The following is a 25,673-nucleotide window of genomic DNA, read 5'->3' as shown; positions in this document are numbered from 1 at the left end:
GTCGCAGCTGCTAGGGTTTGTCCGTTTCCAGGTCGCTCGCGTTTGCTTACGGAGGATGTAGCAAATTACGGTAATAAGGCCGCGCGCGTTTCTTTCGGCTAGCTTGGAGAAACGCGTTCGCGCCGTTCTTTTAAGGAAACGCTGACCGAATCGGATATGGCATCTGACGACGCTGAGACACAGGAGGCGCGGGAAGCGCAGGAAACGGTCGAGGAGGACCTGAGGATCTTCGAGACACTTCGCATCTCCTCACCCCCTAAGGTCAATCGATAGCGAATGCACTCTCACCTGTTCTTCTCACCTGTGTGACCCATTGCACGAAAAGCACGCCGCTCTCTCTCTCACTGTTGTACGAACACGAAAATGTTCCGCACATGTGCATAATGTTAGGAAAGAGGGTGTCAGAAAGGAGGGTGCGCGTGAATTACCGCGCAAGACTGGTGATGTGAGTTTTATTTTCTACTCATCGCAGGAAATCACGAGAATATAGATTTACAAAAAAATGCGCAGGTGTAGCACTACTTAAAAAGTTTATTTAAATTTTAAATTAGTAAGAAGGAAAAATGAAACGTGTATGTTTTTTTATATTTTAAATCATTTTTAACATTTTTATATAAAAAAAATTAATAGAAATAAAAATTTTATTTGTCACAAATAAACACAACCTTTGGCCTCTTATAATAAATATATGCAGCAAATTATTGTTTTATATTAATATACAGTCGACATTAATATACGCAGTACGTGCTTGAACGAAGAGTTGTAACGGATTATACGTACCCTAATAGGCACATTTGTGAAAATATTGCACAAAAAAGGCATCATGAATGGCGACGATTTTGCAATGATTGCACTAAGATGATTCGCCATAACGCAACAGTTTTGTCGAAATAAAATTTTGTAAATAATATTTGTCAAAAATTGCGAAAAAGTCGTTATGCATTTCCACAGTATATACCTCCAATAGGCAAATTGTGAAAATATTGCACAAATATGACATCATGAGTGACGACAATTTCTTGCATTTCTTCATATNCAATNATATTTCTACATATTTNAAACATCACATAGCTGAATTTCTTTTCTCAATTATTGGACAATTTCTTTGTGAAATTAATTTTGCAAATATACTGCTAAGATGATTNGCCATATCGTTATTCTTTTGCCGAAATAGTATTTGGAAAGTAATTTTGCAAACAACTACAAATATTTTAGAAAAGATCAATGTTTTTACATCTATTTCCTAAAATATGTCTGTATAATTGCAAATTACAATTTTAGTGCAAGATTTCGTCACATAATTTTGTAAATGATTTCCTATCAGGGTAGTAAATTACATCACAGATTTCCTCTCTGTTGCTATACATATCACGTATAGATAACATGCACGTACGCATTCACATGCTAATCGTATACGTACGGTCACGTGCATATCCGTATCACCTGCCACAAAGGCTCTCATTGTACCTATATCAATACGTACACAGAGCGTCAAAAAGCAATAAATCAATAACGGAAGAAAGCAATATATTGATCATTTGTGAGAAACAATTATTCAACGACTGTTGCCAATACATCGATTTGTCACTTTAAAAGATTGATTAATACTCCTGTTTAAGTATTCAATAGTGTTTAAGTATTCTGTACGCATTAAATATTTAAATGTGCAATTTGTTAAAAACGTCTCTATTTTTTAGTAATGCAAAAAATTGTAAAGTTTTTTATTATACCGCAGTATAATATTTGTATATTAAATTGGAATAGAAAATTAAGTCTGTTTTGCTTCACAAAAAAGTATGTTGTTTTCTTCTTTGTTTTCTGTATCGTTTAATGCGTTTTAAAATGACACACAAACGTAGCGCGAAAAGTAGCGATGTGAGTGTGTTATCAATTTTTGAATCGTACATGTAATGATTACTTAATTAATTTTAGCTGTAAAGTAAGATAGAGTGACAGTACAATAATAATTTTTATATGTAAAGATGATTGTATATAGCTTTAAGAATTTTCAAAGAACAAATGAATTTTGGCTATTGAAGCAATAACACTGTTGTTGGAGTGTATATATTTAAATCCGTTTATTAACAATTAGATAGCATAAACGCTTTCGACCTTGTATTAGGTCCTTTTCAAATGCACTGACAGTCGCGATTTCACCCTTGTAAAGTGTTGGTTGGGATGGCTAGTGCGGATATTCTCGATCAGCATTGAGCGACGTATTTTATCTAAGAAATTTAAATGCATTTGAAAAGGACCTAATACAAGGTCGAAAGCGTTTATGCTATCTAATTGTTAATAAACGGATTTAAATATATACACTCCAACAACAGTGTTATTGCTTCAATAGCCAAAATTCATTTGTTCTTTGAATAATTTTTTTTATTAATTTATTTAGAGCAAGTAAGTCACGCGACGCGTAAATATATTTCAGCCTCGCGGATGTCTTTTTAGTCTGAAACTTCTCATTCGATCTTCCGTCTCGCGCGTCGCCCTAGGTGAAACAATTCACGCGTTTTAATTGAACGCGAGATTTCATCTCATGCTCGTAATGATCATCGCTTTCTTTCGCTGTAAGAGCCAGACTCTCGATTTGCGCGTATCGCGAATGTACGTATATCGACTGAACAAGGCTCGAACAAGGGCTCGCGTTGCCATAGAGTTGCACGAGAATCGATTTCACCTGTCGCTGCTACCCCCGCTCTCGCGACCTGTCGCGTGCTTTCGATCTCAATTTATAGGGGACAGACCGAAGGGACTGACTCATCTTATGTTCACAGCTCTGCTGTTACGGTTTTTTAACTTTTAACAAGCGGACTTCTAAATTATTTCAACAGCGTGTTTCTTAAAACGTTTTACGCACTACTCATTGCGATTTTATTACAGTTGCGTGTATAAAAATTTCAAAGTTTGCGCTACACACGAGGCGCGTTGCCTCTCAGGAAACTATCTCCTTATCTTCCTGACGATAAATTTGCACTTTTTACATGAGTACGTGCATTCGATATCTCGCGGTATTTTCCCGGGTAATCTCGCGCTTTCGAAGTAGATACCGTACGATAAATAGGTCGGCGTTTTTCGCGCACGTTTTTCAACGAGACTCCGCGGCGGGAATATTTATGGGCGGCAAAATAATGGGCATTTAATATCATTGGACTTAACCGGTGCGGAACTTGTGGTATTCCGCACTGGGAAATGTGTGTGTTCTGGCGCGAAAACGCGCTCTATACTTCAACTCGCACATTGAAACTATTTTCGGGTCACATGATATAACAATTCATACATTTCGGCCGCGGTCAGCGACCTGTCGCGTAATTGAATTGCGACACGATTGATACACACGGATGTGGAAAGCTTCTGATTTTAAACTGATTCCCCAGCAAGATAACGTGATGAATTAAATATCGCGCTATTAGTGCATTTACATTAGGGCTGCGGTTATTCGAATAAAAAATAATCCGGATATTCGGATAGTGACGTCATCGACTATTCGTAATCCGGATACTTCGAAGTATCCGGATTTCGAATAGCTGAGGAACGAATATTCGGATATTTGTACACTCCGAATAAAACGGATAGAACAATTCGAATAATGAAGGTCGCATTGTGCAGTCAAACATGTAACTTGCGACATTTCTCCCTCACTAGTTTGAGATTTATAAAACTTACACTATAATCGTGTGTATATGTATTAATATTTAACGTATTTTTAGCAAAAATACGGTTTTAACTTATTCATGTTCGACATGATAATGATTGAATTATTTTATAATTTTATATGACTCGATTCAGAGACAGATCTCATATAATACATGTAATTTCTTTATTGTTGTTAATAATCAGTTTTTTATCTAAAAAGTTCACAGAGTTATTATGTGTCTTAATAGTGAATATTTTAACGTATTATTATAATTATTGAAAGCATTTAATAAATTGTCTAAGTTAAGTTAACTTTGCGTAAGGTCAGTTAAATTTTGTATATTTATTTATAATTATACATTTAAATTGTCACTGAAAAAGATCTGAAAATTGAATAAAAAATTTGACGTAAATATTTAAATAAACTTTTTCAAACACAAACATCTAGTTTTTTGATTGTATCGGTTTCTTTTTCCTGTATTTACTAACAATTTGTAAATGTGAAAGTTTTGTACAATGAGAAAGCAAAACCGTAAAATAATCATAAGTAGTACGCACCAAATAAAGAACGACAATCGCACATCTCTCGTTATGACCAAATTGTTGTTGATCAGTTGTTTTAAACTGAGAGTAATTAATAAATATACACACGATTTTATATTTACTCACATATGTACCTACATACAATTTCATATTCAATTTTATATTTATATACAGTTATGTATAGATGTGCACAATTCTATGTACGATTTTATGAAACTTTTAAATATTTATGCATTTAGATTTATAAGTTAATATGTACGAAGAAAAAGTAGAGTTATTTCTTTATCTTTTATAATATAATATCAGAATTAGAGTAAACTTACTCGTAGATGACAAGTATAAATTCTTGAACAATAAATATCATTATTTTTGTATTTGTAATAGACTTTTTCAATTTTGTGATCACATTTCTGCCTCTGAGTACTAAAAGGTCCCAAGCTAGTTTATACGCTAATGAGTATATCGAAATATCCGAATAATCCGGATATTCGAATAACTCGAATAGTACTATTGGTACTATTTGCTGCACGAAGTATCCAAATACTCGAATACTATCCGTTGATCGAAGTTTATTCGTACATATATATTATATTCGAATATCCGGATATCCGAATCATACTGTTATTCGAATTTAAGCCGCAGCCCTAATTTACATCGGTGATAGACATTAATTCAACTCACTAACATCATGCGTACCGTAACATCCTATATTGGATTTTTTTTTAGTTTCGCGTTTATAATATATATTACAAAATTCTGTATATTATTAAGAGCTCTTCAAAATGAAATAAGAATAGCAAGAATAATACTTTTAGTAGAAATAAAAATATTATGTTTTATTATAGAATATATTTTTGTATACATTTATTTTATATAAATAAATTTTATATATAATAAATTTTATATATAATAAATTTTATATTTTTTTCTTTAAAGAAGACTTACGTCGCAAATATTAACTCTTCTTAGACAGACTTCAAAAACGTCTACTAGTTGGACAGACTGGGTCTGTGAGACCCACGCAATTTTAAAATCGAATATCTTTGCGAAAAAAATAAATATCTTTTCAATTTTTTTTAAATCAAAAAAGGTTTTGAACGATTCTGCGTCAATAAAAAAAAAAAAAAACAAACTGAGAAAATCTCTAGTATTTTTGAAGAGCATTTATAAGCATTAAAAAAAAATACTAATTTCTACTAGAGACACCAGTTTGAAATTTTTGGGTGAGTGACCCAGAGTGAGGAGGACCCAGTCTGTTCACGAAGGGTTAATATTGTGACGTCGTTCCGGAGTATTGCGAAGGAACATTGATCTGCAAATTCGTGGAATATATTCTATTGTACCATGTGCTTCGTGATATTGGGCTCCACGATAACATTTTCGCCTCAATATACATATCACGGCAGATTGTAGATTCCGTGAGCATAGATTTTCGCGTGCCGATACCAGATATCTGGACGAGGTCGCGGGGCAGGTCGCTCCCCCGGCGACCGGGGCACGATTCGGGTCACGTAATCCGCCGTCGTAGGCAGACGAAACTTCGCTGCCAACGTAACTGTCTGCCGCGCGCATCCGATTGTCCGGAAAAAGTAGCTACAGAGTCTCGCAGTCATCGATGTGTCATAGTCGTTCCCGCGCTCGCTCACCCGCGAAGATAGAAATGCTGGCTGCTATACAGATCGGTCGCCTGACCTCGCTATTCGGATACGAAGAGCGGACACCCGCACGCTCTGGGAATACGAAGCGCTCGTCTCGCACGTAAATACTATCTTGTCGCGGAAATTCCAGCGGGAACAGGCGAGATGGATTCGCCGAGCAAGACGAGGTAGTTGATTATGTTCCTCCGAGCGAGTCTGTTAGGTACGTTGAACGTGGTAATTTCGACGAGATCGATTCGAGAACGACAGACGAGATCGCTTATCACTTACTAACATGACGAATTTATTTTTCCTGCCAAGAATATCTCGAACTTGCTGAAAGAAGTAACATAGCATATGTGCTTATGCTTTCTAATTTAATGATATTGTACTTAATTTATATATAATTTTTGTTATTCACTTCTCGTGGAGCAAAATATTGCGAACGGCACTGCGAAAGTAGAACAAGCTTTTCTTCATCAATCAAGTGTGATTCAATTAAATATTCGGTGTGTCTTTTAACTTCTTTTAACAAATATTAGACGTCTCGGTGTAAATAAGTAATAATAATAAGTGAATATGTAATTAGCGAATTTTCTATGCATGAAGATGCTTTCATTCACAACTTCGCGCCGTGTTTGTTTCATCGCAATCACGTTTCTTGATTTTCATCTGCGTTTGAACGGAATAAGATGACGAAGTTATGTTACAGTCCGCTCTAAATAAAATCGCAAATGGAATCGAAAAGAGAGAGAGAGAGAGAGAGAGAGAGAGAGAGAGAGAGAGAGAGAGAGAGAGAGAAACAGATGTAAAAGAAAAAGGAGAATTGAAAGTACTTGTTTTTCTACGCGCGTTAAATCCTAATCCGCTTACGATTGTAATTAACGGCGGAACGAGTTTTCGTGTTAAAACTCGTCGCGCGCACTTGGACTTAATTTTGCAAATACGGAAATAAAATTCGATGAGATATATTGAATTTCACGCGGATCATGCGTGCTACAACAAGATGGATTTATTATAAAAAAAATAATTAAACGCGTCGAACAACATGCATAAATCAGCAAGTAATAAAAGTCGTCACGTCAATCTAATTAGTGAAATATTCAATTAACGCTGCGATAATTGGCACTGACATTTCTGACACAAATATTTTACGTTACTTAGTAACAACAGACAGAATAATTTAATTCGTTCACCTCGTATATTTTCGGTTATTCGTTTTTCCAATTTAATCTAATGACAATTTAATTAATGATCATTTATATGTTGTTCGACGCGTTTAGTTATTTTTTTATAATGAATCCATCCTGTTGTAGCACTCACGATCCGCGTGAAATTAAATGTATCTCATCGAATTTTACTTCCGCATTTGCAAAATTAAGTCCAAGTGCGCGCGACAAGTTTTATATATTTTGTTGCGATAACCGGACAATTTCGAAGATTTATAAAACGATCGAGAACGAAATCCACCGAATTTTTCTCGCCGTTATTACACGAAAAATTGTAAAATGTTAAATTAAAAATACGCGACACAGAGCTAAGAAAAAATTGACAGAGAATTTATCAAGGAAATTATTTCTGAAATATTATCTTTAAAACGTCTTGTATAAAAATTGCAACAATTATGTATCTTGAGATATGTAGACTGACAATTCAAAATAATAGTGTACTAAGAATAACCGTAACTAAAAGTCATCCACATTACGGTCGACAGTCTACAAGCAATTCCAACCAGAGTTCTTAAGAGGGTACTGGATACCGACTCTAGAGACCTGTAAATCGACGTTTTAATATTTCGTTTTGTGCCGTATTTACTACATCAAATCCAAAATGCTTCTACAGAAATAANTAAATTATGCTAAGAGTTTGCTGTTGTTCTTTGGAATGTCAAAATTCAGCATAAATTTTATCTTACACAGTTTTCTTTTATAACCTCACCATATATTCATGTATATAAAATTATTTCTAAGCTTATGTACGTATTTACACTGAATTACAGCAATAAGTACGACAAAAAAGAATCCAATGAGACACTCAGATTATGATTGGAATGTGTAGTTGACGAGAAAAAGCGATTCTCGTGATGACAGTATAGGTTATCACATACTATCTTTGTAAATGAAAAAAAAGAGCATTATATACTCATTTTCAAGAGCATCATGTAGTTTTTTATATTTACTTGCTTCAGTAGAAGCATTTTTCATGTGATGCAGTACACAAAATTGGAAATTAGAGAAATTTACGTTTCTAAAACGTCGATTTACAGGTCTCTATAGTCAGTATCCAGTACCCTCTTAAGGAGATCCTAAACTGAATCTGTTTTATCGAATGAATTTACAGCGTATGGCGTCAGATCGTAGTGCTAATTCTTTAATATAAAAAGTTGTGCAGTTTGTACGTAGAAAACCAACTGCGTCCCGTTTTCGGAACAACATAAAGAACAATATAGAGCTCTCAGAAATGTTTTTAGAAAGTTAGTGTAAATAAATAGTGTGCGTGAAATGATGAATAAATAGTGTGTGTATTCCAATATTGTTCTGAAAATATTCACGCACACTATTTATTCATACTAGGCTTCTAAACGCATTTCTGAGAGCTCTATATTGTTCTTTATGTTGTTCCGAAAACGGGACGCAGTTGGTTTTCTACATACAAACTGCATAACTTTTTATATTAAGCGAATATTACTACAATCTGACGCCAAAAGCTGTAAACTCAGTCGGTAAATCGACGGAGTTCGACCGTCAGTTTAGGATCCCCTTAATGGGCCAAGGTGCAAATCGAGCTGGCATTGTAAGGTTTCCGCTGTGAAAGCTCGAATGAACGTCGCCGCCATATAGAGACGAATCTCTAGGCGCGAGGCAAAAGGTCGGAGATTAGAACTTCAGAAGCCGCTAATCTATTCCCAGCGGAAACGAACATTAAAGCCTTTCCGCAGAAGAGAAAGCTTCGGCAAATAAAATAACTTTCTTTACGATCTTTTCTCTTCTTGCGGCGAATCTCAACGGGAATCGCGTACACGATTTGGCGTGGCATAGGATAGATGTCCCAATTACTGCCACTTTAAGGCTATCGCGTAACTTCATTTCATTACATTAAGAGTTGTTTAATGTAAAAATGATTCCAGTTTAGTATACAATATTGCCTAACTTCTCTTTTATTGATAACTTTTTTATGTATTAAGTATAAAAAATTAATTAATAATTAATTTAAAATGTACAATAAACTCCACTGTTTCTATTACTGTCACCTCTTAAGTACGTATAACTGCCACTAATATAACCGAATAAATGTCAGTATCATTATGTTACGTCCCGTGGACTCCACTTCCTCCTCGCGACGTGATAACAACGAGATATGATATCACGGGAACGCCGCCGCGCGGTACTGGCGCGAGACCGGATATCAGTGATCGATAGAATCAAGAAACACCGAGTTTGGAAAATTCCTGTTTTTCTTTCTTGGTTAATTTTCTTTTTTTAATCTTAGACGGAAACTTACATCCCGGGAATGTGAAATCAAGGGAAATCCAACGGATAACGAGAAATCGGGTGACCTATCGTAAAATTTCGATTGGTCCCGAGTTTTCCGAGTCACGAATATAAAAGAGCCCCGCAGGGCTCTTCGAGTCAGTAAAAGCAAAATCCTGATCAGTACGCGAGTAAACGAAGTGCCGGCGAAACAAGTGATCAAAAGAACAATTGTGTTTGCAACAAGTGTGGATCCTGTTTTCTAATTGGAGCTCACTCGAGACCGCCGCCGCCGCTCTGTTGCTGCTTGCTGCCGCCTAGTACGAGATTAACAATAAGTAGTAAGTGCTAGTATTAAGTCGCGAATATGTCACCTGTACTTCACGCCACGATCAAAGATTAAAAGTAATTACCATGACAGTTGCTCCCTTCGTTAAAATAGAGCTAACGCTGATACGGATTGGCGACGATTCGCAAGGACCGTCGAGCGATTCTCAGCGGGCGCTCTTGCGCTGTCGAAATAAAGTCCATCCGAATAAATAAACTGAGGTAGCAACTGACCTACAAACCCCCGAGCCGCGAGAAACTTATAATCGCAAATTTTAAGTGGACCCGACCGCTTGCCAAAAACGGTGGAAATCCAGGGCCACCTTCCGGGGATATCGCCGAAGGGCCGCCAAACGGGCCCGGAAACAGGCTGAGGCACCGCCGGTTACCGCCCCTTCTCCGACAATAGAAAACAAACAGAGCAATAGCAGTTCTAACAAAAACACCGACACACCACCAAATTTGCGAGCTCAGTCGCCTCCCCTGCGCTCTTCTCCACTCCGTCCTTTGCCACCATCCTCGCCCGAACCAGAATATTTAGGCGAGCGCCGACCTCTCTCGTCCACGCACCTTCCCTCGTCCTCTCCATCTCCTAGCGCTCGCCTCTACCTACAAAATTACCACCCCTATCTCCACCGCGTACGTAGTCGATCCCGAGAACCTTGATCCCCCCTCCATCGGATAATTTCCACCTACCCTCCAGATGCACTTCTCACTGTTAAATTCCCCCTCCTTCCGGAACACAGGTTAGTCCCTGTAAGAGACTTCTATAAATTCTCCCTCCCCGGCTACCTGTAAAATTACGGAAATAATTGAGGTAGAACTGGACTGAGTTCGCAGTTCACACATACTCACATCCATCCATCCATAACAGATTAAAAAATTGTAAACTATCATCTGAAACTATGTTAATTTCGTAAATAAATAACTATACAATAAAATCAAAATGACAAGCAAATATATATATTTGATTATAAATTTCGTCTAAACATTTCTAATTGACGTTTTGCCCACCATTCCGCACCTCTAAACAGATCGCACAGTCTCATCCCAGGCAATTGAGATTTGCATCTCAGGCCTTAAACAGAGACACACGAGCGAAGTCCAAAGAGCAACGGAGTAGAGCGGCACACGACCGTTGACCCGTCCGCCGGACCCGATAGATCGCTTGATTCTCGGACACACACACGACCGTTTCTCCAAGTGTACGTGTCACGAGAGATAAAGAAAATTCGTTCATGCCCGACCGTTTCCAGGGGCTAGGACGTAACAATTAAATGTGACTCAATTACAGCCGGTCCTTTTCACTGAGATTCTATAACTGTCACTTTTTTTCCAAATCAGATTATATACAAAATAAGAGTAACTATATATTACAAGAACTGAACAAAAACAAATTATCTATTGCTAATTGAGCAAATAAATAAATTTAATACAATACGACGAACACTTTTCACTCTTACTTCACATGTTGAAATTTCAAGGTTAGAGTTACAGCTTTAACAAATGACAATTACATGTACCTAATACCTTTTTTTGTCCCTATTATTGATAGCAATGATATGAACAAATCGAAGAATATTGTCCCTATTTCTGATAGCAATGATATGGACAAACCGAAGAATATTGTTCCTATTACTGTTACCGTTAATTATTATAATTTAATATCACTTATTTTATTTGTTATATCTCTAAAAGGATATTTAAACTATACTTTAACATTCATTTTATAATAAATATATAGATCAGATAAGAAAATTATCATCTTTAGTAGGTGCAACTTTTTCATCACTTCTACACGGAAAAAAAAAGTTTTGCTATTATATGGTTAGCAAGAAAAATGGTTGACTCTACGAAATTTTTTGTTTCATCAACGAAATGTTTTGTTGGCAAAACAAAACTTTTAATAAACTTAACAAATGTTTTTTTGCTGGCCATATATTAACTAATTTCTTGCTATTTTAGCAAATCTTTTTTTTCCGTGTAGTTACGCAATCGCGTTTTTGAGACTCAAATTGTATTTTTACTTATTAATATTAATCTTTTACTACTAAGCGCACACAAATATGTGTTATTATGTAAATCCAAGTCCAAATTTCATAAATAAAATTTATTATGAGTATGATTTTTTATACGCTATAGTTTTATAAGTAAAACAAATGAAAGTAACAGTTATTGGGACAGTGGTAGTAATTGGGACATCTACCCTATATGACGAGATTGATAATTTACAACAATTGCTTTATCTTGCGCAAGATGCAATCGCATCGAAAGGTTTGCAGAGATCACCTTAAAAGTGATAATTAAACGAACGCGTACCTTTATATTCTATTTATATTTACACGGAAAAAAAATGATGTTGAATCAACAGTATCAGTTTAATTGAAATATATCCTGTTGATGCAACATCAATATTATTGCACTATACACAGCAGATAGTTGCTTTAAGAATCTAGACATTAAATTAATCGCATATGCAATTGAATAAACTATTTATTTTTGTGGCAGCCCGTGACGTCAACTTTAATTGAAGCAACTTCATTTTTTTCTGTGTATAAGTGCTTTAAGCCATTACATTTCAAATTAAGAAGAAAAAATGAATAAATTTAATGGGTTTTCTGTAGATACATTTGTATCTACAGAATTCATTTGTATCTCTGAATTAATTGAAATATTTTGACGCAATTGACTTCTATAAAAATCGTCCACATTGAAGCGTCGCAACTAAAATGTAAAAACACTTTAGATGTGTGTGTGTGTGTATCTTTGTCAATATAATCGCTGCGTCCTTCGATAACGAAGGATCAAATGTCTCGGTGTGTTCACAGGTGGATCCAGACGACGCAATGACTCACGATCTAACGACCACTTTGAGAAGCGAGTTGGCGGCTCTCGAGTACAAGCGGGACAGACTAATGTCTGAGGTAAATTATCAGGTCGCTTCGGTGGTCGTATTATTAATTCAACGCTTTGCTTTTCTCTCGTTTAGCTACAAGAAATGAAGAACGTCGTGAGATCGCGAGATCAAAGAGTCGTGGAATTGCAAGTGGAAGCCGATCAGTTACGCGAACAGGCGGCCAGACAAAATGCCGTTGTCTTGAGTCTCAAGAAGCGCATTCAGGTCAATTTATTTTCTGTAACAAGCGTGCGATTAGAAAATTTGTTTTGTTTTAATAATTATCGGTAAAAGAAAGATTGACTCTAAATTCGCGATTGATTCGAAATTGAAATATTTATGAGACAGACGATATTTGTGACCTTGTGTTATTTGATTGCTATTTTAGGAACTGGAAGAAAGAGAGAGAAATTTATACGCGTCTCAGGGTAGAAATGAAATTACGATACAAGGTCTGCAACGCGACGTGAAATATCACGAGGAAAAGGTCAGGGAATACGACAAGAAAATTCGACAATTGGAGTACAATATATCCGAGGAGATTCAGTTGAAAGAGCGCGCACGTCTGAATCTGCAGGTGTCGTATGTAATGTGATTTTGAAAATGCGTGCAATTTTCACGATATTGAATTTATTTCTCGGTTAGATAAAATGTGTATTTCTCCATTTTTTTTTGTTTTTGTTAATATTGCATTTATTTGGTTTATCGTAGGATTTTGTGCGAAGATTGGCACACGCGGTAAACGTCGAATATAGCGAAACGGCGCATCACAGTCCCGAAATGGTGATTCATAAAGCCGAGGAACTTGTCCAAGAAGTGAATCGACTGCGAACGAAAAGTACAAACGTTGAGACGCAGTTGACGGGTGTTGAAGTGGACTTCAGAACCTGCAGAGACGCTCTTGATCGCGCGACCACGGAGAAAGAACAGTTGCAGAGACAGTTGTCTGTTCAGCTAGTTGACATGGATCGTCTGCGCCAGGTACAGCTCAAAATTATATTCATCGAAAAATTAAAGGAACAACTTGTTTGTAAATTTAGCGCGCGTTTAAACATGCTACTATACGAGAAAAGTTAGCAGAGATGTGGATATAATAATTATTTCCTTACTTATTTTGTGGTTTTTACGATTTATAAAGATTTATTAATTAATATAAAAAATTAAAATATATGTAAAAGGAGAAAGAATGCCTGGAAATGCAATATCGGGTCGCGGAGAAAGATATTAACGATCTAAGAGATAAGCTTGTGAATGCAAACAGAAGCTTAACCAGCGCGACAGGAAACATATCAAATCAAGAGGCGCTGATCTGCCAATTACGAGGTAAACCACTGTGATCAGATCGATTTGACCTTCGTACCTTCGTGTCTTCTGGTAATTTGTGCCGCTCTTACAGAGGACCTGAAGACTCGCGAGGAGAAAACGCAACGTGTGCACAATGAATTGCGTCACCTTCTGGAGTCCTTGGCAATTCTCGTCAGCACGCCCAGCCGATTTGTCGAGTCCCACGAGAATGCGATCAAGGATCGCATTCGGGAAATCATAGCGGACAACAAGGATCAGACGCTGGTAGTTCATGCAATTACTAAAGTCTTAGACCAAAGACATAGTACACTGTGTTTTACACATTTTCGCTTGCAAAAAATAAAAATTCTAAATTGCAAACAATAATTTTTTTAAAATAATAATGAAAGAGAATAAGATTCTTCGAGGCTCGGAAGTCTTTAAACTAATGAATGAATTAAATTCGGGTTTGTTTGAGCCGTTTTGCAGGATGTTGTGCAGAGAATGTGCTTAAATATATACAATATGCATACACATATATTTAACAAAATAATTTTTTTCCTCCATATAGGATGCTGGATTTGCATCGTATATATGAAGGATCCCGTATACCTCCCTAAATAATTTTAAAATATTGCGAAAAAAACTCCTCAGCCAGGAGTCGAACCTGGAATAATTTTTTTCCATTCAAATATTTACATTGAATTTTTACTTTGCTGTACGATAAAATTCATGAAAATATTTATAGTCTCACAGAATTTGTATGTTTTCAATTTTTTTTTTTTAATATATGGAGAATCTTATATATAATATATTAAAATATTACAATTCATGCATAACTTTATTCGAGCGCATTCTCTTTTGTGCGCAGAAAATACAAAGTCTTCGGGACAAAGTAAATTCAGCGACGGAGTCGACAAATCGGCAAAGCGAGTTAGTCGAATCTACGATGATGAAGGTGCGTAGTCTGGAGGAGGAACGCTCCGCTCTTGAGGCTAAAATACACAAGTTGGAGTCGGAACTTACGAGCAGCGAACTCTCCCGGGAGTCTTTACGCAGAGACAAGCAGACGGTAATTTTTACCATTTCTATCTCTTATGGCTAGTCTACAATGGAAGTAGGTAGTATAGAGTAAGAAGTAAGGTTCTTGGAGTTCTTTTATTTTTGTCTATACAAAGGAATTATTTCGCGTTTTTTAACACACGCCTTTCATTGGCTAACAGTAAGGCAGTAGGCAGTGCGAAATGAGAATTGCCCATTTCGTAATTCCCGTTGTTTTTTCACGGAAAAATTTAGTTTACTCTCTACTCCTACAGCTTTACTACCTTCATTGTAGACTAGCCATTAGAAATATAATAAAATATAATACCTTGATTTGCGCAGCACAAAAAAGAAGAAAAATATTAAATTAAAACATTGGACAATAATTGATTAATTTTTTTCAATGAAATAAAATATTAAATTTGAAAAAGTAAAAATTAAATAAAAAATTTTACACAAAAATACTTATTTGAGATAAAATTTGTTAAGTCTAACAAAACCTCTTTCACACTTATTTACTTATTCTGAATCTAATATCACATTGATATGTTATTGCTCGTCAAACCTGTTAGTTTCAAATTTGAATTTGTTTTTGTTTCCACAGTTCGTGACATTTCTGGACCGACTCAGCAAGGCGATGCAAATGGACGAAATCTCTCAGGAAGTCGGAATCGATCTTCAGACCGAATCGTTGTTGGTGCGAGCCGAACAACTGGCCAGATTGGAAACCGACAAACTAGTCGACAAGGTGAAGGACACGAGATATTACGTCTTTCAGACGTCGCTGTCGCATTGCTAACGTCTTTTCCTTTGTTCTGTGCTTCTTTATCGTGCAAATCATGTGCTTACCATACGCCGCAGTATTTGTACTCCAGCTATACGACCCTACCGAGGATTCAGCGCGAACGATCGTTCCAAGAGCTTCCTTGTCTCAAAGAAGTAAGCTCTCAAAAGCGCTTTAGCGAGAAAGCTCCGCAGATCTCCCAACATCCTGTTCATTAGATGTTTGTTTCGTGTTTCTATCCCTAATAGGCACTATGTGAAAATATTGCATAAATGACATCATGAATGGCGACGATTTTGCAATGATTGCACTAAGATGATTCGCCATAACGCAACAGTTTTGTCGAAGTAAAATTTTGTAAATAATATTTGTCAAAAATTGCGAAAAAGTCGTTATGCATTTCCACAGTATATACCTCCAATAGGCGAATTGTGAAAATATTGCACAAATATGACATCATGAGTGACGACAATTTCTTGCATTTCTTCATATACAATCATATTTCTACATATTTGAAACATCACATAGCTGAATTTCTTTTCTCAATTATTGGACAATTTCTTTGTGAAATTAACTTTGCAAATATACTGCTAAGATGATTTGCCATATCGTTATTCTTTTGCCGAAACAGTATTTGGAAAATAATTTTGCAAACAACTACAAATATTTTAGAAAAGATCAATGTTTTTGCATTTATTTCCTAAAATATGTCTGTATAATTGCAAATTACAATTTTAGTGCAAGATTTCGTCACATAATTTTTTAAATAGTTTCCTATCAGGGATAAAGTATCTTTAAACAGTAGACAGCTTTTCATTTCTCCGTTGTGTAGGTTTTCCCGAGTCTTCGGATGCTGATCGAGTCTTAGTTGTAACGTAATTGTTCGCTTCACATTTACAGTTTCTTAGAAGTATCATATAATAAAATTACGTTTAAAATCCTATACACTGATGCCGCTACCGCTTTTTTCTGAACGTCAATCACAGAATTGTTGTCTATATCAAAATATATATTCATTTTTAATCAAATAAATTTTTTAATATCATACAAGAAGAGAGATTTATCTTTTTTTCAAAATAATATTTTATTTTATGAAGATTAAAATTTTACATACTGTCACATATGGAGACAATTAGCAGATAGAAAATTGTTTGTACAAAAATTATTTTATTTTACGAGTTTTTCTTCATCAAAACTCACTGTCATCATACTGTCATTCAAATGCTTTGAAACGGCACTTTGTGTGTTCTGCAATATACATATGTGTATATTTATTTACACACATTAGTTTTATCTGAAAAGTGCTTTTATCGCTGAGAAAAATATGTGACGAGTGGCGAACGTCTTTTATTTGTTTCGCAGACTTCCGTGGTTTATCAGTTGCAACGTCGAGTTCGAACCTTGCGGGAGCAATTGCAGCGCAGAGACTTGCATCTGGATCTTCTACGTAGAAAACTGTCTCTGCAGGAGGACAGTGTGAGAATGAAGTCGCTTTTGCAGAGCGAGCGGGACGAGGCGAACATACGGTTTGTTTCACTATCTCGGAACGCAGCCCGAAGCATGGTTGTAACAATTTCGATCCATCAATTTTGAACGCGCTTGTTACATATATCGTGATTTGAATAATTCAGAAATTACCAGTTGCGGGGAATTTAATTTTCTATCGTGCGCAAATAAACAAACAATTTTTGCGGAAAACAATTCGGAATCTGTAGATGATGTTTGGTAAAAGCTTATTAAATTATTACGTGTACAACGTCGAAGTCGCATTACTCAGTATATACATCGCAATATTTTGGGTAATTATTTACAATAGAGGAGCCACCTCCGATTTCAATAATTTTTACATATGTTGTCAAGGTCATTGTCCCGAGTAATAATATGAAGGTTTTAGGCCGCGGACGTGGTTTGTTTAGAAGTTATGAGAGGAAGAAGTTTCATGAATAAATTCTTATTTTTCGGTTCCACGTACATTTTGTTCGTGTTTCAAGCGTGTAGGCAGGGGGGGCTGCGCCCCCCTGCACCCCCCCTAAAAACCTAACCTAACCCTAACCTAACCTAACCTAAATTCTTCTTTCTGCATTCCTTCTCGCAAAATTTCCACAATGGTTAGGACATCCTTTTTCATCCAATCAAGTCGTTATTTTCCACAAAATAACGACTTGATTTTCAAGGGGAGAGCAGGAAGAGGGGCAAAGCCACTCCCCCTGCGGGGGGGCGCAGCTCCCCCCTGCCTACACGCTTGAAATACGAACGAAATGTACGTGAGATCAAAAATAATGTCTGTTACAGACATTATTTCAAAAAAAGCGTCCAATTGTTCATCAAAATCAAACGTTTTTTTAAATGCAAATTCGGCCAAATAATGATCAAAAAGATATTCTTCACGAACATAGAGGCATTTTCCATGAAACGACCTTTCAAGATACAACTACAAAAGCGTATAAACAAACATGTGCCCAAACACACGCAGAACACCTATTCATATATAAGATGTCCAAAAATTACATATTGTTCAGTAGACTTCTTTCCTCTGTAACTTCTAAACAAACAACGACCGCGGCCTAAAACCTTCATATTATTACTCGAGACAATGACCTTGACAACATATGTAAAAATTATTGAAATCGGAGGTGGCTCCCCTATTGTAAATAATTACCATATTTTGTTTTATAATTGACCTCGGTCTTCAACATCTTGTCGAATGCGAAATGTCAGCGGTGGTAACAATGCCTATATCGACTAACTGTCCAATAATGAAGAAAATATATAGAGCTGCGGTTTATCGGAAAATTTAACCGGCTGAGAGTGCGGCTTTACCTATTTCAAAGGGACGGGGGAATGAGGTGTGGTTTTTTTTCCAACGCCGGTAGGTTACTCATAAATCTTGTGGTTCGCGATTTGCTCCAAATGCATCGGACATATTTCTGTCCGTGCGTTTTGCCGAAGGCGTCGTTTCTTTCGTTAGTAAAAAAGAAAAAAAAAGAAAAAAAGAAGGAAAGATGTGTGCGAATGACTGTTTTCCTTTTCAGCGCGAAGAAACTGGCAAAACAGGTTGACCGATTGCAGGTTCAATTGTCGGAGGAAAAGTCACGAAGTCGCGAGTTGAGCGCGCAATTGACGGAAGCCGCGGATTACAAGGTACGTGATTTCATACTTTCTCACAAATCAGATAAAAATACGCGAAATACGCGAGTACGTGCGACAATTTTTGTGATTGCGATTGTAAATAACAACAACACATCAAAATGTAAACTGCTTAAAATTTCATGTCACTTATGTCACTTCACCATTTTCGCTCAAAAATAAATTTTACACAAAGCAGTCTGAAAAAGGCGGCAAACAAGTTTCGATCGAATTCTCTTCGTAAATTGTTCGAGAAAGTCGCAACTACTTGAAGACACTTTAATTTGTTTTACGGACACTTTTGCGAACAGATAGCCGCACTGGAACGCAGCCGGAAAATTGAGGAACTTCAGAAGCGTCTGGTAGAGAGCGAGATGTTGAGAACGCGTTACAACAGAAAGTTGACGATGGCGAAGGAGCAGATGAGGACCGCCGCGGAGACGGCTGATCAGGAGAGATCGATAAACGATCATTCTCTGCAACTTCTTCGCGATGAACTCGCTCAGGTCAAGCAAAATCTCTCCGAAGTTACGAGAAGAGAATCGCAAGTGAGAATCACGTAGTATTACATTCACACAAGATATCACGCATATAATATTCAGTCTCGCACGTTTTACCGTCTATAAATGTTCGTTTTATTTCAATAAAAAATAAAACACGATAAATGAGTTTGTGTTGGAACGCATGCTTAATAAATCGGCTATTAATATCAGGGAAGTGCGCGAATTGATGTTTGCCTTATGCGTTGCAAAAAAGCGCAAATAGCACGTATGTGCATGTCTCAATACCGTATAATATAGGGGAAGTTCGGGTAGCCTCGGACATTTGAATAAAATACATACAAATATACAAATAATAAGATTTTAACGTTTATTTTTATATTTAACATTGACTTTAGCACTTTTTTAATCATTTTAATAAAAAAAATAAAAACATCTCTTAATAATTTAAAGAGTAATAATACGACTATGTTAATCTTTAATTTTTGGCAATGGAAGAAACGGTGGGTAGCCCCGGACATACTTATTAACAATGGCCTAAGCGTTCTTTGGCTTTACAAACGTCACAATAATAATAAATATTTGATTGATTCAATGTCAACGCAAGCTTCGTGAGCCCAATCTTTACATTTATGGCATTGGATCCAGTTCTTCTTCAAAAGTTTCCCCACATAATAATACATTCTGCAGCTTTACTACGATTCTGATGGGAGAAAATTAGAATTTTCACTGTAACTTATGACTTGCTCAACGCTCACGCCACAACTAAATTGCATTTGTTTCTGCGCATTGTGACACGTTTCTACATATAACTCTTTGTTTTTGTTTTGGCTCAATTGCGGAGAAATTCAAGTGTCCGGAGATACCCGCCGTCCGGGGCTACCCGAAATTCCCTTATTCGGCACGTGTATTTTGGTATTCACGTAATTCTGATTTACGATCGCTCGGGTGCAGGCGCGGTGTCACGCTTATATTATGCGAAAAAATTTCCGTAAACAAAAAACGACAACACAGCTCCGCAGAGAGATATTTTCTATGCATCACATATGTAATATTCAATTTTTTATTTTTTTCATGTTTTTTGCGAATAATACTAAAACAATCAATCAATCGCTCGTGAAAGGTTCAAAGTAATTAAAAAGGCCGATACGAGCAGTACATACAGGATGATCGTGTATAAAATAGAATTCTTTATTCGAAAAACAGACGTTTCGATCCACAAGTTTGGACCTTCTTCAGTGTAATGTGTTAAATTAAATTAAAACAAACTAATAATTCACAACAACATCACCACAATACAATACATGAGTACACAGTTTTGTATTTCACTCGATTGACATTACTTGATTGTATTGTGGTGATGTTGTGAATTATTAGTTTGTTTTAATTTAATTTAACACATTACACTGAAGAAGGTCCAAACTTGTGGATCGAAACGTCTGTTTTTCGAATAAAGAATTCTATTTTATACACGATCATCCTGTATGTACTGCTCGTATCGGCCTTTTTAATTACTTTGAATACTAAAACAAGTTTGCATACAGGGAAAAAGAAGGATATGCTAGAATTTAGTTTGGAGATTTTTGTTTTGCCAACAAAACGTTTTGTTGATGAAACAATAATTCGGTAGACTCAACCAATTTTGCTCGCTGGCCGTGTAATAGCAAAACTTTTTTTTCCGTGTATATAATAGTGAAAACCTCACATTATTCTTTTGAGAAGACATAAATCTTCGCGGAAGCGAGCGAACGAAGCATAAAGTTATCGCAATCCCTCACTCGCGTGGTCGCTAAATAAATTCAAATATACATAAGTTCACGTTATATTCTCCGGAAGTCATTTCGTCGGTTCGCCATAATCCACCAAGAGAAAGTTCAAAGCACTTTGATATCTTATTAAAGCAAACGCGCGTCTGCAGCAAGGCTTATTTCTAATACCCCCTCAGTGGTATCAAAGGGGCTCGTTTTAATTCATTGAGGCAATCTTCAATGACTCGCGATGACAGCCATTCGCGTAATTGCGATCCCTCTCGTCAGGCGCATAACGCTCGCTCGAAACGATTTCGAGTGACTTTGCAGCACCGATAATTCAAGGCGGAATGTTGTAAAGCTGATAGTTCTTTTTGATTTGAGCTCATGCCGCGGCATATATTCTTTTACGTGAAAAGACTGCAAATCACGCGTGCAATTCCGCATCGATTTATCTCTCGATATTGCTGTCACAGCAACGATGTTTTCCAAAACGTGAAACTTCGATCCAAAAGTAATAATTAATAAGTTTTACGTAAACAATATTTTTGTCAAACAAAAATTTATACATATCTTATTGTTTTTAATATTTTATTATAAATATTAAATTGTTTTTCTAGCATCTCTTTCTCTCATCACATTTCTGCTTATCCCCAGTGCAGACTACTCTAGAAACAGCTATTTATATTCGCAGAAGGTTAACACGACAGAAAAGTTAAAGCTCGAGTATGATTCAATTCGCAAATCGCTCTTTTCCTGTCTCAGCTGCAGAGCTTCCGCGTCTCCGTGGCGAAGTTATTGTCGGAGCCAATCTGCACTCCCGATTACGAGATCATTTCGCGGCTGCAGAAAATGGTCGCGGCTCATCGCGACTTTACGATGCTCTCCCGTAGATACGACGAGCCTTTGGAAACAAGCCCTTCGAGATGCACCAGGTAATGTAGTTAGATAAGATTACGCCGTCTCATATACTTTTTTCATATGTTACAATTTAAATTTTCTCCACAATCTGACTGTCATTAATCGAACGTTGTTAAGCAACCGTTTCCGTTTTCGAAAGATATAAGATTTTAAAAATTCTACGCGATTCTTGTGAAATGTGTGTAGTGAAGAAAGAAAGACCGAAATAAAGTAAATATTGACAATAACGGACCACTTTCTGATCAACTTGAGCTTCACATATGTTGTCAAGGACATTGTCCTGAGTAACATGCAAAAACTTTTAGCCGTCGCTCGTTGTTTATAAAAAAGTTATAGACAAAAAAAGTTTCATAAATAAATTTTTTTTCTCGACATTATGTATATTTTCTTTATGTTGTAAGTGTGTAGGCAGAGGAGGGCTACGCCCCCCGCAGGGGGAGGGGCTACCCTCGAGAAAAAATAAAGAATTATTTTATGCAAGGTTATATATATGTAATATTCAAAAATAAAACATCATAAACAGAAGGTAATATGTACGCAAAACATGATAAGCTCAGGGGGATGCAGGGGAGGAGCGTAGCCCCTCCCCTGCAGAGAGGCGCAGCCCCTCCGCTGCAGAGAGGCGCGCCCCCCCTGCCTACACGCTTACAACGTGAAAAAATGTCCATAATGTCGAAAAAAAATTTATTTATGAAACTTTTTTTGTTTGTAACTTTTGTATAAACAATGAGCGACGGCTAAAACCTTTTGCATGTCACTCAGGACAATGTTTTTGACAACATATGTGAAGCTTAAGTAGATCGGAAGGTGGTCTGTTATTGTCAATATTTACCCTAAATAATATCAATTTTATCGAGATTATAAGCAGCGCGTCTTATCTCTACATCAGTTGAATCTCTCTTTTGCCGCAAAAATACAGTAAATGAGGGAAATTTGTACTTTCAAGTCATACATTACGTGCGCGCCGAAGAGTACGTTATTCTCATAATACACACGTGTTCCTGGGTCGGTTACAGTATTCATCCGGTCCATCCGCCGAGATCGCCCGGTTCGCGCTGCACTCGTTACGAGGACAGCGGTTTCGCGGACCCGCCGGATCTTCATGACATCGACGACGATTACAACAAGAGACCCGTGAGGAGCAGCCTTCTTCCGTGACACCGGCCAAGATTCAAGTTCTAAGTTTCCACGTTTCCGGGGAGAGATATAGCGCAACTCGAGTTTTCGATCTTTTCTCATGCGATCAAACGATGTCGAGGGAAAACGCGCGTTTGTTCGTAAAGCGTTACGTTTATCTCGCGTAAACGAGCGACTTTTACGATATGAAGAGAATCGTTCGAGTCGTTTTCTCACATCATTTTTCGCTTGAGCGAGAATTTCGGTATAATACAGAATTTTACTGGAAACAAGTAGGAAAAGATATCGAACGGTTCATCGAACTGTGCGATAACGAAAGAATGTAGAAAGAAATCACGGAGGAAATCGTACAAATACGCGTGACATCGCAGTTTCGCGCTAATTGTTATCAAGCATGAGAAATCCCGGACGGATCTCGTGGAGATGAACGCGACACTAGACATACATCGTCCCGTCATGGACAATAATTTGTACATACGTGTTCAGGGAAAATCGCGTTACATGGCGCGGATTTTCATTACGCGCAAATAAAATAAAACTATTATATATACAATACGACGGTCCCGAAAAAACTCGCCTGGATGTGCCACTTGAAACAGGTGAGAGTTATTAATATGCATCAAGGCTGAAACTACACCGAGAAAGAATAATGAAGTGTACGGACCATGCGCAAATGACGTCACGAGAAATCTTGGTTCGCAAGAAGGCCAGTTTGTGATGAAGAAATTTGGAACAAACCAAAGACTGAGAAGTTTTATTTAATTCTGGGGCCACACACAGAATGCGGTCTTATCTTTATTTATTCCACATTTATTCCATTTATATTTATGCTTTATAAAATCTAATTTAACTGCCACTTATTTTAATTGAACAACAAAAGTGCTTATGTAAAAGTCTTTGTGCATATATTCACTTTATCGAAGAAGATTTAAGTGTTCATAAAATTTTCTATAAAAATAAAACATTTTCTCCGTACTTATTAATTAATATCATACTAATTACACGGACCGTCCTATTTACCTACACTGATCTTTCAATCATAGCTAATTTCTAAGTGTATTTATATTTTGAATTTATTTTATACGCTCCATACACTCGCGTAAGTAACAACGATTCTTTCTAACGATAAGTTATATTTGAAATACTCTTACTTGATATATTAAACGATTGAAATAATCGGCGGAGCTTCTCTGTTCTCATTTCGATAATCTTTATTTCGATCTCGATATTATATCATCTGAGTTCTTTTCTAATCGATCCGAAACAATGAACGAAGGGTGTAAGAACGGCACTCGCACAAACCGAAACGTTTTATGGTTCAATTAGCACTGTTACTTATTTAAACACCATACGCCGCGAAAGTCGACTTTACGGTTATGTTCGCATAAAGCGCGGCTTCCGATAATGATCTCCCGTTGATCAACATGCAAAATCCTAACCCTAAGCGTACGCATTTCAAAGGCGAATACCCCATTATTAATTGGACTCATGTGATAATTACATCGAGCGCTGAATTGGCGATAGGTGTCTCGTTTGCAGTGTTTGCACAGAGAAATCGAATACGCGCTCCTTGTACGTTATGTGTACTCGCCATATTATTGGAAGCCCCCGCGCTTCCGGACTACACGGTTCCAATTTCCATGCCAGCCGCGCACTCGTCAATGAACGCCCAAAAGTGACGGGCAGGTGTGGGACGGGTAGTATCCGATAACGGTATATCTTCAACATAACATCGATCGATCTTTCTATCGATCGTGCGTACCGATCGCAATTATCCTACGACCGGCCGGCCGGTCGGCCGAACCCTTCAAATGCGTAATTAGCCGGGAACAAGGTTACAATGACGCAACTTAAGCGAGTCTGTGATTATTCAGTGGGATTAGTCTTGACAATTCAGTCTCTTGACGATTCAAACAACGACCCGGACATTCATGTCGTTTGCTCACTTTTTTTTTTCTCATTGTACAATTCGCGCGCGCATTATATTATTAATAATATAATGCGCCATTTAATGCGCGCGCCATTTAAGAAGTCAGAAAAATTTCTTTAAAGTAACTCGCAGTTGTATATAAAGTTTTGCTCGCGAGGAACTTTCACGTACAATGACATACATATGACCCTATAGCCGGTGACTAACACATTTTTGCCTATAAATAGTCTGGGTTAATATGAGAAGGAGTCTAGAACCTTGGTCAGACCGGCCCAGTGGTCTCGCGGCCTGAGTGCAAGGGCTGCGAACCTGGAGGTCCCGAGTTCAAATCCGCTCACCACCTAAGGATTTTTTCCGGGCCGGTCCCTTTCAACCGAGTTTATCGGTTGATTGGCGAACTTTAATCGGGCCTCCAAAAATTAATTCGGGTGTAATCCCGAGAGAGAGAGAGAGAGAGAGGGAGAGAGAGAGAGGGAGAGAGGAAGAGAGAGAGGGAGAGGGAGAGAGAGAGAGAGAGAGAGAGAGAGTACAGAACAATATATTGTTTACCATATTCAAAGTCTGCAAACTGAAAAGAATTGTAAAATTCTGTACGGAATGATAGTATACTTAAAGTACGATAAAGATAGAAAATATCTTCGATAACACATTTTTCCGCGATTTACTTGCTGATAAAAGCAATGATAAACAACG

The 25,673-nt window shown here is 37.1% G+C and overlaps 1 protein-coding gene across 3 annotated transcripts; it reads left to right on the top strand.

The window, feature by feature from the left end:
• On the top strand, positions 1 to 24,148 carry LOC109858763 (coiled-coil domain-containing protein 170). 3 transcript variants are annotated; one of them, XM_020436343.1, is made up of 15 exons: positions 1 to 261; positions 12,442 to 12,537; positions 12,603 to 12,734; positions 12,898 to 13,086; positions 13,221 to 13,490; positions 13,688 to 13,832; positions 13,906 to 14,078; positions 14,665 to 14,865; positions 15,439 to 15,582; positions 15,696 to 15,773; positions 16,981 to 17,144; positions 18,651 to 18,759; positions 19,056 to 19,292; positions 21,758 to 21,927; positions 22,930 to 24,148. In XM_020436343.1, exons 1-15 carry the CDS (start codon positions 157 to 159, stop codon positions 23,069 to 23,071), a joined length of 2,355 nt encoding a protein of 784 aa, XP_020291932.1. In that variant the 5' UTR covers positions 1 to 156; the 3' UTR covers positions 23,072 to 24,148. The 3 variants fall into 3 exon arrangements, with proteins under 3 accessions (XP_020291932.1, XP_020291933.1, XP_020291934.1); XM_020436345.1 differs by lacking the exon at positions 1 to 261 and adding an exon at positions 9,248 to 9,627; XM_020436344.1 differs by lacking the exon at positions 15,696 to 15,773.
• Positions 24,149 to 25,673: the final 1,525 nt, after the last annotated feature.

The sequence above is a fragment of the Pseudomyrmex gracilis genome, unplaced genomic scaffold (genome assembly GCF_002006095.1).
Source record: "Pseudomyrmex gracilis isolate BER0280 unplaced genomic scaffold, ASM200609v1 scaffold_223, whole genome shotgun sequence".
Classification (NCBI taxonomy): Eukaryota; Metazoa; Arthropoda; class Insecta; order Hymenoptera; family Formicidae; genus Pseudomyrmex; species Pseudomyrmex gracilis.
This window is presented reverse-complemented; position numbering and strand designations above follow the sequence as displayed.